At 68.1% G+C, this 15,832-nt stretch overlaps 1 protein-coding gene across 1 annotated transcript in view; it reads left to right on the top strand.

The window, feature by feature from the left end:
* The window catches only part of LOC119089854 (dual specificity testis-specific protein kinase 1), a 31,999-nt gene that overhangs the window by 6,510 nt on the left and 9,657 nt on the right, over window positions 1-15,832 (top strand). Inside the window, exons 3-4 of the mRNA XM_037212666.1 lie at window positions 5,765-5,886; window positions 10,332-10,380. Of these exons, the coding sequence (XP_037068561.1) occupies window positions 5,765-5,886; window positions 10,332-10,380 (171 nt within the window). The remainder of the gene's footprint in view (window positions 1-5,764; window positions 5,887-10,331; window positions 10,381-15,832) is intronic.

The raw sequence follows: 15,832 nt of genomic DNA, 5'->3' as shown, positions 1-15,832 counted from the left end.
GACGGCGGCGGGTGGTGGCGGTGCATCGACGCTGTGCCGTTCCCTCTCCGCCCGGTCCGTGAAAGTACCCGACCGTCATCGGCCCAGCCGTCTCCGCTTGGCGTTCGACGGAAGTCAGCACCGCCGTCTCAGCGTATGCCCACAGCCACTTAAAACTGACTAAGCACCCCGATGGCGCGTCCGCACGCCGCGAGCAAGTATGTCGCACACTCCAGCCGCCATCCAGGCGCCACAGCCGGCTGCTCGCGCGCCGAGTTTGCCGGCGGCGGTATTGGGCGGCACGAGCGGCGCCGTCTGCCGTGCGGCTCGCTCGGCACGCTCGTGATGCCCGGCACGGAGTCGGTGGTTCGCTCCAGCTGACCGGCAGCGGCGCGGCGCCGACCGGCCGGCGGCCGTGCGGTGCTGACCGCGCTCACGCCACGCCGCGGTCAGGCCGGCGCGCTCGGACGCGCCGAGATGCCATCTGCGCGCCTGTCGCCCATCTGTCGCGTGTACCCATTCTGTCGCGTGGCGGCCGGCGCCGCCGCTGGGTCAGTGGCGGTCAGGTCCAGGCCGGGCTGTCCGCCGCTGGGTCAGCGGCGGTCAGCAGCGGTCGGCCGGACCGGGCTGTCCGCCGCCGGGTCAGCGGTGGTCAGGTCCGGGCCGGGCTGTCCGCCACAGGGTCAGCAGGGGTGAGATCTGGGCCGGGCTGTCCGCCGCAGGGTCAGCAGTGGTCAGGTGTGAGCCAGACCATCTGCTGAGTGACAGCCGTTCTGCCACGACGTCACGGTTACATGTTCTCACTGGATATCCTATGAGTAGATACTCACGCGGTTTTCCGCCAGAGACAGCCGATGTTTGTCCAATCGGCTGTCCTTTTACTGAGAGCTGTACCAAATGGTATTAGATTTCAATCATCCCGTGCAGGTGGTCTCGTGGAACAGAGATCCCGGCATGTGTCGTCTCGTGGAGCAGTGATCCCTGCATGCGTGGTCTCGTGGGACAGGTATCCCGGCATGTGTGATCCCGTGGAGCGGGGCTCTCCACAGTCGCGAACTGTCGTGTCGTAATCCCCCCATGACATCTGTTTTTTCACCGTTGTCAGTCCATTGATCAGACGATAAGCCTTTTTCCGTTGGAAAATACTCAATGTGTACACGGCGTCCCCCTGCCCCGCTCTGCACCAGCCATCTGCTGTGTATCTGCTGTACGCTGGTGTCCGACGCCATTAGCAGCACCTATTTATACCGGAAGCACGTTGCCGCCACGCTGTTACGGTGATCGGTGAGCCGGGTCTGATCTAGTAACAGAGCGGCCGTATCCGCTCATTCGCCAGCCGGTGCGGTCGGCGGCGTCAGAGTCGGCCGCGATTGTCGGCGATCGTCGGCGGGGTTTCTCCCGAGTCCGGAGCCAGCTGTCCGGAGCGGGCCCGGCCGCCCGGCTCGGCGGCGCGCCCAGCGCCGGCGCCGGCCGCGGCGGCAGCTGGGGGCCGCCGGGCGCGCGCGCCCGCCCGGCCGCGGCGCGGCCGGCATGTGGGTCGGTGTGCCGCCGCGCCTGCCGGCCCCCGCGACACATGGCGCTCGTCGCCGGTGCGCCGGAGGCTTCGCGGCCGCCGGTCGGCCGGCCTCAGCGACGCCGTGCCCCGGCCGGCCGGCCTCAGCGGCGTCGTGCCCGGTCGGCCGGTCTCAGCGGCGTCGTGCCCCGGCCGGCCGGCCTCAGCGGCGCCGTGCCCCGGCCGGCCGCCGCGAGACGAAGGGGGGCCGCGCGCCAGGGCTGCGGCGGTGGCGTCAGAGCCTGTGCGGCCGGGATGGTCAGGCGGGAGTGGGCGTGGGCGGGGACAGGTCTTCTTGAGGCGGTGCTGATGAGCCGAGATCGCCGCGGCTACTGGCCGACACAGTTTCCGAGATTCAAGCGCCGGGCGATAGGCCGGTACCTGAATGCTCAGTGTCGGAATGGTGACGTCTTGAGTTATTGTTCACTGCCGACGCTTTCAATTAGGCCTCAGACCAAACACAGCGGTCGGAATCTCAGCCCGGGCGGCCACTTCAGCCAAGGCCACTTGACAGAAGAAGGTCAAGCATTTTGCCGCCGGTCGGTGGCCGTCCGGCGAGAGGTATTACTATTCATTGCGCTCGGCGCGCGCGCGCGCCCGTTGTGTGTCAGACGCACAGGTGCGCTCTCCCGGCCGCCGCCGCCCGGGTTGTTGACCGCTGTCGTATATGGCGCGGCGGCGGCCTTTCGCCGGCATCTGCTGTCGCCGGCCGTGGGCCCGCCGTCGTTCGGCCGGGCCGGGGCGGGGCCGGGCCGGGGCCGGGCCGGCCGGAGGACCTGGTGGTGACCTGGTGTTGACGGTCACGCGCCAGCCTGTCGGCCGCGCGTGGTCTGTCAGACGCACGCTGTCGCGCCGAATGCAGCCGGGAGTAGGACTCCGGGCGATCTGTGTCGGATGTGGCAATGGCTGCTCACGACGGGCGATGGCTGCCGTCTTTCAATCAGTGCGCGAGCGCGAGTCTTTCACCGAGTGCGCGACTCTCGGTAGCTTTTGTTTGATTGTGCGTGCTGTTTCCACACTCGTTTATTTATTACTTGACTGGCATAGCCGTACGGCCCCGTCATGTTGAGAAACCAGTCGTGTTGTAAGCAATGCTTCAGTGAATGTGGCGAAATTCGGCAAATCCATTTGGCGGCGAGGTGCAGCCCGTACAGGTCAGTGACGTCTCGTGACTGCGGCGCCGTTGGGGCGGCGGCGCTGGGAGCGGACGCCGGAGCGGCTGTCTGCTCCCAGCGCCGGGGCCGCGCGCAAGGCCGCCATAACGGGCCCCGAGCAGCAACGAGTTGTGTGAAACGCCGCCCAGCTGTTCCACTTGAATGAGCCCGGCCACGTCCGCCACCATAAGCGGCGAGCGATTGCCTCCAGGAGATAGGCCACGCGGGAAAGGGCTGCTGCGCTCTCGCGGCGCAGCATGTTCACCCGGGAGCCTTGTTTTGTGTCATGCCTTTCGTATTCGCTATTGACATTGCGAAATGCAGAAGCAAGCGATTTTGCATTTCCCTTAACGGTCGTCTGGAAAGCGAGCCGGGGGCGTCTTCCGCGTCTGGCATCAGTAGCTTTCGATAGCCCCACTTCCCCCGTCTGCGGCTGCTGAGCGTGGCCGCTTTCGTCCGGGTGGGCCGGGCCGAGGTTGGTATGTGCTGACGTCGCGGGCCGTCCTTCCCACGGTCTGCCGCCGCCACAGCACTGCCAGGGGCGGCCGGAGGGACCATCGTTGTCCGGCGCAAGCCTAACGGGTGGCGCTCACTGGCTGCCCGACGGCGCCGTCGCCCGCCGGCCGGGGGTTGCGATCTCCCTGAGCGCCGCACCGACCCACCGATCGCCTAGCTGACGATGCGATTACCGCCGACGGTGGCGGCTCTCCGTGTTCGTTAGCCGTCGCTATTTCGGTCGTGGCGGCTGGTGGGCCGGTCGCCGCGGTCCCGTTTCGAGGTTGTGTGCCGCTGGCACGAGAGGGCTGCGTTCCTCGGCGGGCTGGGCTTATCTTGGGATCGGCGCCGTCGGCCGGCCGGTCCCCGCCGGCCAGTGAGCGGCGAGCAGATGAGCTTTTTAGTGGCCCGCCGCCTGATTCCCCGAGAGGGTCGGACTCCGCTTAAGTCGGGCAGACAGAGCTCGCCCGCTGTACAGGTGTGTGGTGTCAAGGTGCCCATGTGCAGTTCAAGCGCCCGTGCTGGCACTGGCGGATACGTCGACATCTTGGACTTGTTTATCATGAGAAACATGCCCCAACGAGGTCGTCTTGTACCGACGCACCGGGGGTCCTCGCTCCTCGCAAAAGAAAAAACGAGAGAACGCCGGGCGCTTCCCACGCCAATTAGCCGCCGGTTCCGTGACGGCGGAAGACCCGCGCGTCCGGCTGGGCCGGAGAGAGCCCGGCCCGGCGCGGCCAGGGATGAGCCGGTGGTGTCGGCGGCCCGCGCCGTGCAGCGCCGCGCCGCCCCAAGCCGCCGTACCCGGCGGCGGCGGCGGCGAAAGCGGACCCGTCCATCGCGGGCGTGCCCCCGGCCGTGGCGGGCGCCGCCCGCCGCGCCGCACGCCCTCCCCCGCCATTGTGGCCGGCCGGCTGCGCGTGCCGGTCGCAGTGAGGGCGCCGGCAACGCGCAGCCGACCTCCACCCGCCCCGCGGCTCGCCCCGCAGACTGCCGCGCTGGGACAGGCTGCAGCGGGCCGGAGCTGGCCCTGCCGAGATGGTAATCGCCGCTCACGCATGCTGCAGGACGTGCCCTGTTGCACGCTGCCGTGGCGTGGTGTTTGTACCGAAGACCGTCAGATCGCAAACTCCAGACTGCAGCCTGTCTCCCAGTCGCAGATTGCGCTTTGCGATCGTTCGTGAGGCGGCCGGCCGGCTGGTCCCGCGAGCGCCTCCGCCTGAGCCGCCGTGCCGGTCCGGGCCGGCCGGCACGTGCCGGAGGTGGTCCGGTGACGCCGGCCGCTCTGTTGACTGCCGCCGCGACCTCGGCCCACTGGGTCACGGTCTTGGCCCGGCCCGCTCCGCGATCGTTTCCGGACCGACGGTACACAGACGCCGGCCAGCGCGGCGCCCGAAATGGGCGCCGGACGTTGGAGTTACGTCGTTAAGCTGTGATGGTGGTCTTGTTCGATAGCGGCGCGTCCATTAGATGAATGGTGGATTTCAACATCCGCGGCTGGTAACAAGCAGACGTTAATTGATTTCGCGGAACACTATCAGTGTTGCCAGCGAATTTTCTGTAGTCAATTTGTGTTCTGCACAACCACTTTGTTAAAGCCCACATGCCGGTGAGTCTATAAGCAAATGCGATACAAGGTCCATCCAAACTTGAAACCCCTGGTGCATTGGGATGGTGTTCTAAAGTGGCCGCATCAACGCCGGCGCCGACTTGACACCCACGCCGATGCCGTCCACATCGCGCCAACGGCGTCGTAAACCTCGGTGATTTAAAGGCAACAGTCCGTGCATGAGTGGGACGCTCAAGGCTTCGCGAGGGCCTATCGAAATCTGTAAATATTTACCGGCCGGATTCAACGATCGTGTATGTTATGTGTGGTATCGTAATACACACATACTACTAGCACGCGGTCTATCTGCTCGGAATTAACCATACAGTTGCTGGTAAGGCAAGTATGGGCGTGGGTTAAGAGGCGTTAGTGGCTGGCACTGTGTTCATTTGATTATTTCCGACGCCAGAAGCGGCAGGCGCGTCGGCTCCGTGATCGATCTGTCACGCCGCGATGTTAATCCCGCGGCAGTTGGCTTACCATAAGTAATCACTTTCTCCCGGTTTTGATTAGATCTGAAATTGACGGCCAATGGCAGGATGAATGGCATCTCTGTACCTGCGAGGGCCAGTGTCCGGCCAACAGACGGTGACGCGTCGGTTAGGAATAGGTCTCACGCAGAGGCTTGTGAAGCCTTAGGTGACCGGTGCGGCGCGTGCAGCCGGTCCCCTGGTACCAGGGCGGAGCGGCCGTCCGGGTCGTCCGCCCGGCTGACCCGGCGCGACCTGCGGCGGTCAGGCTGGCTGCGGGCTGCGCTCGGCTGTGACCTCGCCACAGTGTCGGCGGCGGCCGGCCGGGTCAGGGCCGCGCGCCTCTGCCGCTCCGTCCGCTGCGGCCCGGCCTGCGGTGTCCTCGTGCGACTCTTTTATGTCGCGACGGCTGAACAAAAAGCGGCGCGGTGTCTTGTGTGTTGTTTTCTTGCGCTACCGTGCCGCGCTAATCGCGGGTGATGACGACGTTTTTCCCCCCTTTCAGGTCGTGCATAAAACTACGGGTCAAGTGATGGTACTTAAGATGAATCTTCGGTCATCGAACCGATCGAACATGCTCAAGGAGGTGCAGCTGATGAACAAGCTCAGCCACCCAAACATCCTCAGGTGAGCAGAGGCGCCCAGCTAGAGCGTCAGACCCGCCGCCGCAGTTATGGATAGAGTCATCTGTCAGACCGCTGCTCTTATCGAACTGATCAAACTAGCTCCGATCTCCTCGACAACTGACCGTAAATCTTAAAAGAACGCTTATCACGGCAATGACGTATCCTCTGCACGGCGGCTTGCAAAATCCTCCGATTCGCTTGAGATGCGTTCGTCAACTTGAACTGCACGACTGCCGCGGCAGTTGGCAGTCCCCGTCTCACTGCAGCGCGCTGGCACCTCATACCGCTGTGGCAAAAAAGCCGGTGTTGCGGTCGCAGCCCCGACACGACTTCAGAGTTGCGCAGACGCGTCACCGGTCTAACGGTCTGCGAAAGAACGGCCGAACGACACCGCCGACCGGCGAGCGCTCTGGGGCACTACACTGTGAAGACACACAGACGCTGCCCGCCGCGCTGGCCGCCGGGCAAGGCAGCTCTCGTCAGCATGGCCAGCCTTCCGGTCTGCGCAGGTGACTTCCTGATGGGCAGCAAGGTCATGGCCGCGAGGCGGCGTGGCATCGGCGCTTTGACTTCCAGCCTCAGAGGCCAGGGTCAGTACCCGCGCAGAGATCGCCGTTCGATAAGCTGCCGCTGCTGAGCGGCGGCGAGCGCTGCGTCCCCGCTCCGGCGCACGTGCACGGCCGCGGGCTGGCGCGCGGCGCTCTTGGCCCGTTTCGCCCGCGGCCAAGACCTCCATTTGGCTGATTTCTCCAAATGCGGTGCACTTGGCAAGCGGAGTGCGGCCACCATGAAGTGCTCGAAGCGGACCGAGATAACGGACTATCACCCGACCTCGGCGGCGGCCGACACCGCCAGATAACGGCGACGCGGCGCAGTGTGCGGCTCCGCTGCTGGTCGTCGCGCCGGAGCGCCGGGAGCGCGTGTCGTCTCGCCGCGGCCCGGCCCGGCGCGGTCCGGCCGGGGCTGTTTGCGGACACCCCGCCGCGGCGGCGGGTCGGGCCGGCCGGCCGCGGCGGGTGACGGCGCGTCCTCCGACGCCGACCACCCAGGCGGCCGGCGCAGCGACTGGGCAGGCCGGAATCGCCGATGACGTGACCTGGCGGCCCCGTCGCCGGTGTCAGCCGCCGGACTCTCGCCGGCGGCGGCTTTGTCCGCGGCCGGCGGGTGCCGCCCGCCGCCCCCGCCGCCGCCCGCCGGCCGACACGGCCCAGAGCCCCGCTGCGGACCGGCGGCGGCAGCGGCGGCGGCGGCGCGTTTCTCCGCTGACCGGCCAGCCGTGGCGTCCATTTCATTTCCTGGCGCTGCCGACGCCGCCGGCCGCGCTCGTTTCACTGGCCTCTCACGGAGTGGAGCGCCGCCGCTTCGCGCTCCCGCCGCGCTAACCGCTATTGTTTTACACGTCGCTCGGCGGCGCATGAGAAATCCATAGCCGCCGGCAACGCTGGAGATCTGGTCAATGGTCGGACATTACCGTTACACTAGTCCGGCCGCATTCTTTCAGAGTCCTCTCGCGCTCGCAGCGACGCGGCGGAAGATCCATTTCGCCACTTCGCTGTTGGCGGCGTTCATTGCTCTCTCGATGTTGTCATTTGGCGCTGCTCCGCTCACTTCGGGCGGCGGCGTTTCGCAAGGCCGCGGGCGGCGGGCGAACCGGTGCGGCGGCGGGCCGGGCGCCGCCGCTCGCCCGCCGGCGGCCGGATCACGGGAGCGCGACCTTGCGCCGCGCCCCGCTCGACCCGCCGGCCGCTTCCGGCGGGCGGACCGGTGCGGCGTCGGGCCGCGCCGGCAGCGTGGAGCGCGACCGGGGCACGAGCGGCGGCGGCCGCCGCCGCCCGCTGCAGGTACCGCCGGTGGCGCGCGGCCGGGTAGAGAGTTTGTTTATCGGGCCGGTCTGATTCAGCGGCGCGCCGGCGCCGGCTGTCCGGCGGCGGCACGCCGTCGCGCCGCGTGAGGAGAGACGAGCACCAGCTGGCGGCTGGGCGGCGCCGGTGGCCAGCCGGGCCCGCCCTCGCGCCGGCCTTGACAAAACGGGGCGGCTTCCGGCGCGATGCCCGACGACCAGTGACACGTCGTGCTGCTGGCTGCATGTGGCGGGGCGGGCGGGTATGTACGCAGGCGGACGGCTCGGCTGATTGTGGGCGCGCTGCATCACACTGAACCCGCCCGGGACGCAGCTGTGACACAGGTGGCGTGCGCCCCACACCACAGGCCGCTGGTTCAAGTGGTCCACTAATACAGTGCTGGAGACCGTGACCTTTGAGTCCCTTGCCCCGTCCCCGGGCGGCGCAGCGAGTCCTGCCGTCGACGGTGAGACCGTCCCGGGCGCCGAGCCGGGCCGGGCGGCGGCGCCGCGGCGCGCGACGCGACACGGGCGGTGACGTCGCCGCGTGCTGGCGGACGCACGGGTGACGGCACGGTGACGACACGGTCACGCTCCGGGACCGCGGCCGGCGATAGGACTGCCGGCGGCGGCGGCGGCGCCGCTGCGTCAGCGTCTTGGGCCGCCGCCGCCGCCGCCGCTTAGACGACACGATCGCAAACACGGCCGGGTGACCGTCGGCGCGGGGCACAGCCGCGAGGCGGCCGAGTGTTTTGTCGGCGGGCGTTGTTCCGGCGGCGGCGGCCGAGTGGCTCGCGCCTGTCGCGCCTGGCTGGCAGGGTCCCGGGCGCCGACGCCGCCGATCCGCTCGGGGATTGGTGAACTGCTGAGCGAACGCGAGGCTAATTGGAAGAACTTGCCAAGGGCTTGAGCAAGCAGTCACGGGTGCGAGTGGAAGTGATCACCCGAGCTGTTGACGGATAGCTGTTGGATGGATGCCAGACGATCGGAATTGGTTTAAAACTCAACATAAGGAAACCAGCCGGACCGGCTCCTTACACCGTAAGCGTTCGGTTTTGAAAGCGTGGCTGCTGCGTGAATGGAGCGGCGAGTCGCGGTCCCTGGCCTTGGTCTGGTCTGCTAGCCTGGCTACGATCGTGGGCAGGACCCCCCGTCTCGTGGCCCCCTCGTACGTGCCGTCCCACCCTAGCGCAGGGCGCACGGCCGCGGCCGCACCGTCGCCGCTCAGGGTGGCAGCGGCGCCTGCCGGCCACCGGCGGCGGCGGCGGCGCGGCCGGCCACCCGCGGACGCCCCCCGCGCCGCCGCCGTCCGGCTTGCCGGCCAGGTGGCAGGTAATAACCAGTCCCCCCCCCCCGCTCTCATGGGAAGGCCCGGCGCGGCGCATGCCAGCGCCGGCTGACAGCCGACCGACGAGGCCCAACGGCTGTACCGCTGGTCCGACGCCAGCGCGGCCGCCGCCCGCCGCCGCTGCCGCCCTGGAAACGGGCGGCGCGCGCTCCCGTCCAAATCGCCCCGGTGGCGCGCGAGCGCAGCGAGGCACGGAAACGCGCCCGCGCTGACACCATTGTTGGCGTAACCGCGGCCGCGACGTAACGTGGCCGGCCGGCCGGGCCGCGCTTAAAGTAGATACTGCTGTTCCGGCTAATGGCGGACGTTATTGTCGGTGGGCCTTTCTAATGGATAGCGCCGTTTAGGGACTCGGCGGGGGTGGTTTGAGGGCGAGGGGTCAACCCGGCCTGACGACTCGTGCGCGCTCTCACAGCGACTCGGCGACCCGTGCGTCCATCTGAAGAGACACTGGTCGGAGTGCTGTAGTTCTTATGCGCTCTCTGTCTCTCTCAGCCTCTGTCTCTTTCTCTCGGTCTTTCTCTCTCTTTATCCCTCTCTCTCTCGCCCTCTCTCTCCCTCTCTCTCGCACGCACGCACGCACACGCACCTACATAAACACACACTGTGAAGGTTGCCCCGTGTGCTAGGCATCTGACGGGTCGCGGACGTGGCAGCCGAGAACGGGTAACGGGCGTAGCGGGTGCGCCTATCTCGATGCGCCCGTGGCTTGACGGCCGGCTGCTGGCCGCCGCCGCCGCCGGAGCGCCGTCCGGGGCCCCAGCTGGCAGTCGGGGCGGCGCGGCCGGCGCTGGCGCGGGCCGCGAGCCCGGCACCCCGCCGGCCCGGCAACGCCGGCCGCCTTCTGCGCCGTTGGCACGCCGAGCTCCCCCGGCAGGCATGCCGACGGTCCCGGGCGCCCTGCCACGCCCCCTCCGCGCCTGTCCTCTCTAGAGGACGTATGGCGCTGTCCGACGAAGAGGCTGGTCGCGTTAACGTACCCATCAGCGTTTTAGAGTATGGTTCTGCGACGCGGTGCTCGTCGCACCGTGAAAATGAAACTTACCCCCAGCAGTGGGACGGATATTTGACGAAACGCTACCTCACAGCAGGCGGCTAGGGGTGCTGTTAGGTGGCGTCTATCGACTTAAACCGGTGCTATCGGTCGCCTGGAGCCGGCCGGCGGCGTCGGCGGCGACGCTCCGCGCTGATGACGGCGCCGAGCAGCACGCGCCGTGTCGAGCCGGCCCGCACCCTGACACTGTGTCCTCTGCCGCAGGTTTATGGGCGTGTGCGTGCACGAGGGACAGCTGCACGCGCTGACCGAGGTGAGTGACACGGCGAGGCCGGCGACCCGCGCCGGTCGGCGCTGGGAAGGCGGGGCGCACCCACTGACAGGGTGCACGGAGTGGCTCACGACGGGAGCTGGAACAGCGCGCTGGCACGGAACGCGGCGAGGTCAGGGTTGAAGAAAGGGGCATGTAATAGCCGTTTCTCGGTGTGCCTCCGTGTACGAGTGGAGTTCGTGAACCTCAGTTGCAGCTGTGTTTCCTTTCACCGGGTTGTTCCGGCTGAGAGAATCAAAATTGAGCTGCGAGACCACCTATTGCCTAGCTGTGAATCCGACGGCTGTCATTTGGGGGTTTGATTGGTGCTGATATGTGCCAACAACCCTGTGCAAGAGCGCCGTGACAGGCTAGCGCCGCGAGACGGGGGCTTCCCGGTGCCCACGCAGCGCGGCGGGGCCGGGGATGGGGGTGTCGTGAGCACGGTGTCGCTGGACCGTAACGTGATGCGGCCGCAGCCCGGCCGCCGCCGCCACCGCGTCGTCGCCTGGCGCAATCTGGGCGGCCCAGTCATTCATCAGCGCCACGCGCCGGCGTGCAGGGGCCGGCGCCCGGAGTCGGTCGGCCGGCGGTGGCCACCGAGGGGTCGCGCCCGGCACGCTGTCCGCGGCCAGCGGCAGGCACCGTCGCGCGGTGGCGTGCGCGCGGAGGCTGCACGGCTGGCGGCGGACCGTCAGCGGACGCCGTGAGCTGCCGCCGTGAGCTGTGAGCCGTCGCCGTCCCCCGACTGCACGCGGAGCGGGGGCCGGTGCCGTGTCCCGACCGACCTCCGCCTCCTCCGCCAGCACAGGCTCGGCTCGCTGGGTCGGACGAGGTGCCAGCAGAGCCGGGCTGTTCTTGGAGGTCGGCGTCCCAGCGCCGCGGCGGTCGCTGTGCGGGGAATTCCCAATGCGGAATGGATTGCTCAGAGCCCTGTCCACACACCGGTCCGGTGCGCCTCAGTGTGCGCCGTTTCCGGCGCGGCGGTCCGCGGGGACGGCTCCTGCGATCGGCCGGGTGCGGCCGGGGCTGACGGCGGTGGGAGGTGCGGCGGTCCGCGGGGACGGCTCCTGCGATCGGCCGGCGCGGGTCGGGGCTGACGGCGGTGGGAGGTGCGGCGGTCCGCGGGGACGGCTCCTGCGATCGGCCGGCGCGGTCGGGGCTGACGGCAGTGCGAGGTGCGGCGGTGCACCCGGCGGCGGCCGCTGAGTCATGTCCCGCACGTCAGCCACGCTCGACCGCCGGCCGTGCCGTTGGTCCTGCGTTCGAATCCACCGCGTTCTGCGTAGCGCGATATGAGCGCGGAACGCTCGCATCCTTGATGTTATCAACACTGTGACCTACAGACACTTATGTTTGCCGATGCAGTGGACGGCTTCGTCGGCTGCAGCGTGCCTTCTCAGGTTCGTTGTGACTTGTAAGCCATGTCACACAACTCTGGTAGCACACTTGTGGGACGGCGGTTTCATATCTCATTGTAAACCCGTGCTCCTTTTGTTTTATCGCGAACTCCGTTTCAGTCTGTAGGTGGTGCAGCAGGTGATGTCCATACAGCTGTCTTGAAGCGTACATGCTGCGTGCACTTTCCCTGTAATGGCGAGAGCAGTGCGTATTCGCGGTCTCACGTCCGACTTGGAGCGTTTCTTCTGCGCCATCTGTCGCGGCCGAGGTCTGCCTGACCACGCGGCGCCGTCGGTTGTCTGCCGGCCGGCGGCCCAGTTGGGCCCGGCGCCGTCACGTCCCCCCTCCGACGTCCGTCACGCCTCACGACACGCCGCCGGCGGGCCGGCCGGCGGCAAGACTTCCTCATTGACGCCAATTTCGCGCGGCGGCCGACGCGTGCGTGCCGGCCGGCGGCGACAATCGCCGGCGCCGCGGCCGACTTCTCCGGCCTTCCTGCTCTCGCCGACGGCCGGCCGGTGTGCCGGGCTGGCTGGCAGCGCCGGTCCCCGCCCCCGCCGTCACGTTCGACAGCTCTCCCACGACCGGCCGGCCGCCGGGCGACGCCGCACGCCTGGCTGGCGCCCGCCGGCCCCGGCCTCGCGCGCCCCGCCGGAGAGTGGCGCCGCGCGTCCCTCGGAGACGTGTCGCGGGGATGGCGTCCCGGCCGCCGTCGAGCGGCGCCGCGACGGTCACCTTTCACCGCCGGCCGGGAGCCGCTGTCGTCTGTCACCGATCGGGGTGTTGGTCTGTCGGGCCGGCTTGCGTCATCCGGCCGCCGGCCACGGGAACGCGCAGGCTCAAATAGGACGGGAAAGGGAGCGCGCCGCGAACACGCGCCGGCCACCGGAACGGGGCGTGTGGCCGCGCACCGCCGTCTCAGCCCCAGGCACCGCCGCCGTCTCGGCCTCAAGCACTTGACAGACTTCCGTTCTGCCCTGCTGGATGACGCTCCTCGGCCGTTTTTTTGCGGGTGAATTGGCCAGCCGGGCATGTCCGCCTTGTTCGCATGACCAGATTGCGCTGATTGCGTATTGTGCGCCGACAGTGCGGCGCGGCCCGCCGCCCGAGGGGTCTACACATGTCCCGATGCGCTGGGCTCGCGGCGCCGTGCCGTGCTTCCGTAAGTGCAGCGCGCTTGCTCTGTCCCAGCCGACGCCAGCACAGTGCACATTGTTCTGGCTAAGTAGCTGCTGTGCACGGCGGCCTCGCTCCATGCATTCATGTAGCGGGCGGCGGCGCGTCTTCCTGATACGGCACGGCCTCCGCCCCGGTCGGGTCGAGCCGAGATCGGGGCAAGGTCGGCTGCGGGGGGGGGGGGGGGGGGCACCTGCCGCCGCCCGGCACGCGCCTGCGCTTGGCCCGACTCTCAGCGTCGCCAGCCCCCGACGCTGGGGCCGGTGCGCGGCTGGGGCCGGGCCGTTGTGGCCGATATACTCGCGCTTCATGTGCGTTTAACGGCCTTGGCGTGGTGCGGAGAGATCGGTTTTATAGCGGCTGCGTGCGTGGCGCGGCTGATGGCCGTCAAAACGCTGCCCGGCGAGAGGGCGGCGGCGGACGGCGGACGGCGGACGGCGATCGGCCGGCAGATACGGCCGCGTCTGTCACCCGTCACGTCTCAAAGCGTGACGACGAGCCGCGCGCTGGCCCGGCCCTTACCGGCGGTATGTGTGTGTGGGCGCAGTGTGGGCGGTGCGCCGGCGGCGTCGGTTGGTTAGCCGTGCGCCGTCGGCCGGCCGTGACGCAGTAGCCCCTGCGGTGGCGGTGACTGACCGGCCGCCTGTCCACGGGCCGTTCGATGTCCTCCTTTCCACCGCCAACTCGGCACGGGGTAAAAACCTAGGCCGCCGGGCGGTGCCAGATGTGCGGCGCCCATTAGCGGGATGAAAGTGTGTCCACTGTCGGCGGCGGTGGGAGCGACTGCCGTGCGCCGCCCGCCGCTGTCCATCGCCGCTGCCCGTCCGCCGGCGCGGCAAACAAACGCCCCCGCCGCGCGCACGCTGGGCGGACCGCCGCCGGCGCGGCTGGCGCAGTTGGAGCGGCGCCACTGTCCCGCCGGGACCGCTGGCCGTCCTGCCGTGTCCTGTCGTGGCGCGTCTCTGGGCCGTGTTGTGACGGTGATGTCACGGCTCGGGACGCTTCCGGCCGCCGGCTGACGACGGCCCGCGGCGGGCGGGTGACATGTGTGACCTCGCCCGGCCCGCAGGCCCGCGCCAGTCACGGCCCCCCCTCCCCCCCCCCCCCCCCCCGACACGCGCGACAACTTTCTCCGGCGGCCGAGCCGCGGGCGCCGCCCGGGGCGCTGCCTCAGGTGCCGCCGCCACCGGCCGGGGTCGGGGCCCGCGCCGGCGGCGGCGGTGGCGGCGGCGGTGGCGGTTTAGGGTCGCCGCGCACCAGGTCACGCTCCGTCGGAGCCTGATCAGCGGCCGGCGCCGGCGCCGTGATCGCGGCCCGGCACGCGTGCTTGCCCGCCCGGCCGGCCGTGACGCGCGCGTGCAGCCAGTGCATCGGCCACGTCGCGCTTTTACTTTCGGCCCGGCACGCTGCGGCTATCGCGATCGGATCGGCTGCCGTTGCGCCGGGCTGGGCCAGCGCCGATCGCTCCGGCTGGCGGCCTTTCTACGGCGGGCTTTCGCCGGCATCTGTCGGGCCAGCCGGCCGCCCAGCGCCGCTCACGCACCCCAGCCGACGCCGCCATTCCGGGCGTGCCTCGCGCGCGCACTGTGCGTTGGCGTGCCGGCCGTCCGCCTGACACGGAAGGAGAGCAGCGCCCAGCGGCTGGTGGGCACTCTGCCTCTGCCTCTGCCTCTACCTCTGTCTCTGCCGCTGCTTCCGCCTCTGTCTCTGCCTCTGCCTCTGCAGTTGCCTCTGCCTCCGCCCCTACCCTGTCCTTAAAGCATTCTTCAAAGGCCGTTTCCACGATTGCTTTTGCAGGCATTCTTGTTTTATACATCATCCCCGTGATTTCCTCCCGCCGTCTCCCCTGTATCCAGTTTCCCTTGTCTGTTTGTGACTCGCCCTGGCATCCAGCGCATGTCCGCTCGCTGAATGCCGAGGAGGCAGCTCCTTTGTTCCGTGCCGTGAATTATTCCGAATTCTTTTAACGAAGCATGAGTGGGCGACAGTTGCGTTACAATGGCTTCCACTGTTACCGTGAATAGCGATTTTCTCAAGGGAGGCGGCCGCCCACCCGACAGGGCTTCGCATTATTGTGGACGGCTGTAGCGAAAGCATAGGTCTGCTGGTGCATCGCAGACCGCTAGCATGTCGTCCTTGGCCATCGCCCCCATCATCAACGCCAACGACGTCTTCTTTGGAGAGGATGCCTGCAGCGTATAGCTGCTTGGAGGCAATTGTGCTGGGAGGCGATGGCTGCTGGAATGTCGGGGCAGGAGTGGTGTCCAAAGCGTGGAGCTGTTGCGGGCTGACCCTTGACTCATGATCCTTGACCGAGAGAACGACAGAAGGTTCGAGTCGAGGAGCCCTTTCTCCCATTCAGAGACCGTCGCCCCCAGCCTCGCAGTGCCGGACATTCCGGCTGGCTTCTCTCCGCCCTTTCCCTACCTCTTTCATGCGACGTAGATCTCGCCTGTCACTGATTTATGCGGCCGATGAATGACTGCGGTTGACGCTCGAGTGTTTTCGTAAAGTCCGAGCAGAACGCCGGTCTCCTGCTTGCTGCAGCAGAGCGGTGGCGCCTGCAGACGTGTCGGCGTATCCGGCTCACTGCGCTCTGCATACGCGGCGGCGCGGCGTATCGCGGCGCGGCGGCGTGGAATTGTGACGACCTTTAGGCGGTTTCATAAGCGCAGCGTTCAGGTACAACCGGTTTTAGGCTGGTCGTGATTTGTGGTTGATAGTCGAGAATCTACGTTGGTTGCGTAAACCAGCGTTCGTTGTGGGCCATGATGGCGTTACACTATGTGGAGCTGTTTATGTCCCCGGACCGGGTGGAGAGATTGTCATCATCAAGATACGGTAAGTCAGTTCTGTTTATGTGAGACTCGCTGTATCG

Source organism: Pollicipes pollicipes, unplaced genomic scaffold, assembly GCF_011947565.3.
Source record: "Pollicipes pollicipes isolate AB1234 unplaced genomic scaffold, Ppol_2.1 Scaffold_3087;HRSCAF=3621_pilon_pilon_pilon, whole genome shotgun sequence".
In the NCBI taxonomy this organism is placed as follows: domain Eukaryota; kingdom Metazoa; phylum Arthropoda; class Thecostraca; order Pollicipedomorpha; family Pollicipedidae; genus Pollicipes; species Pollicipes pollicipes.
This window is presented reverse-complemented; position numbering and strand designations above follow the sequence as displayed.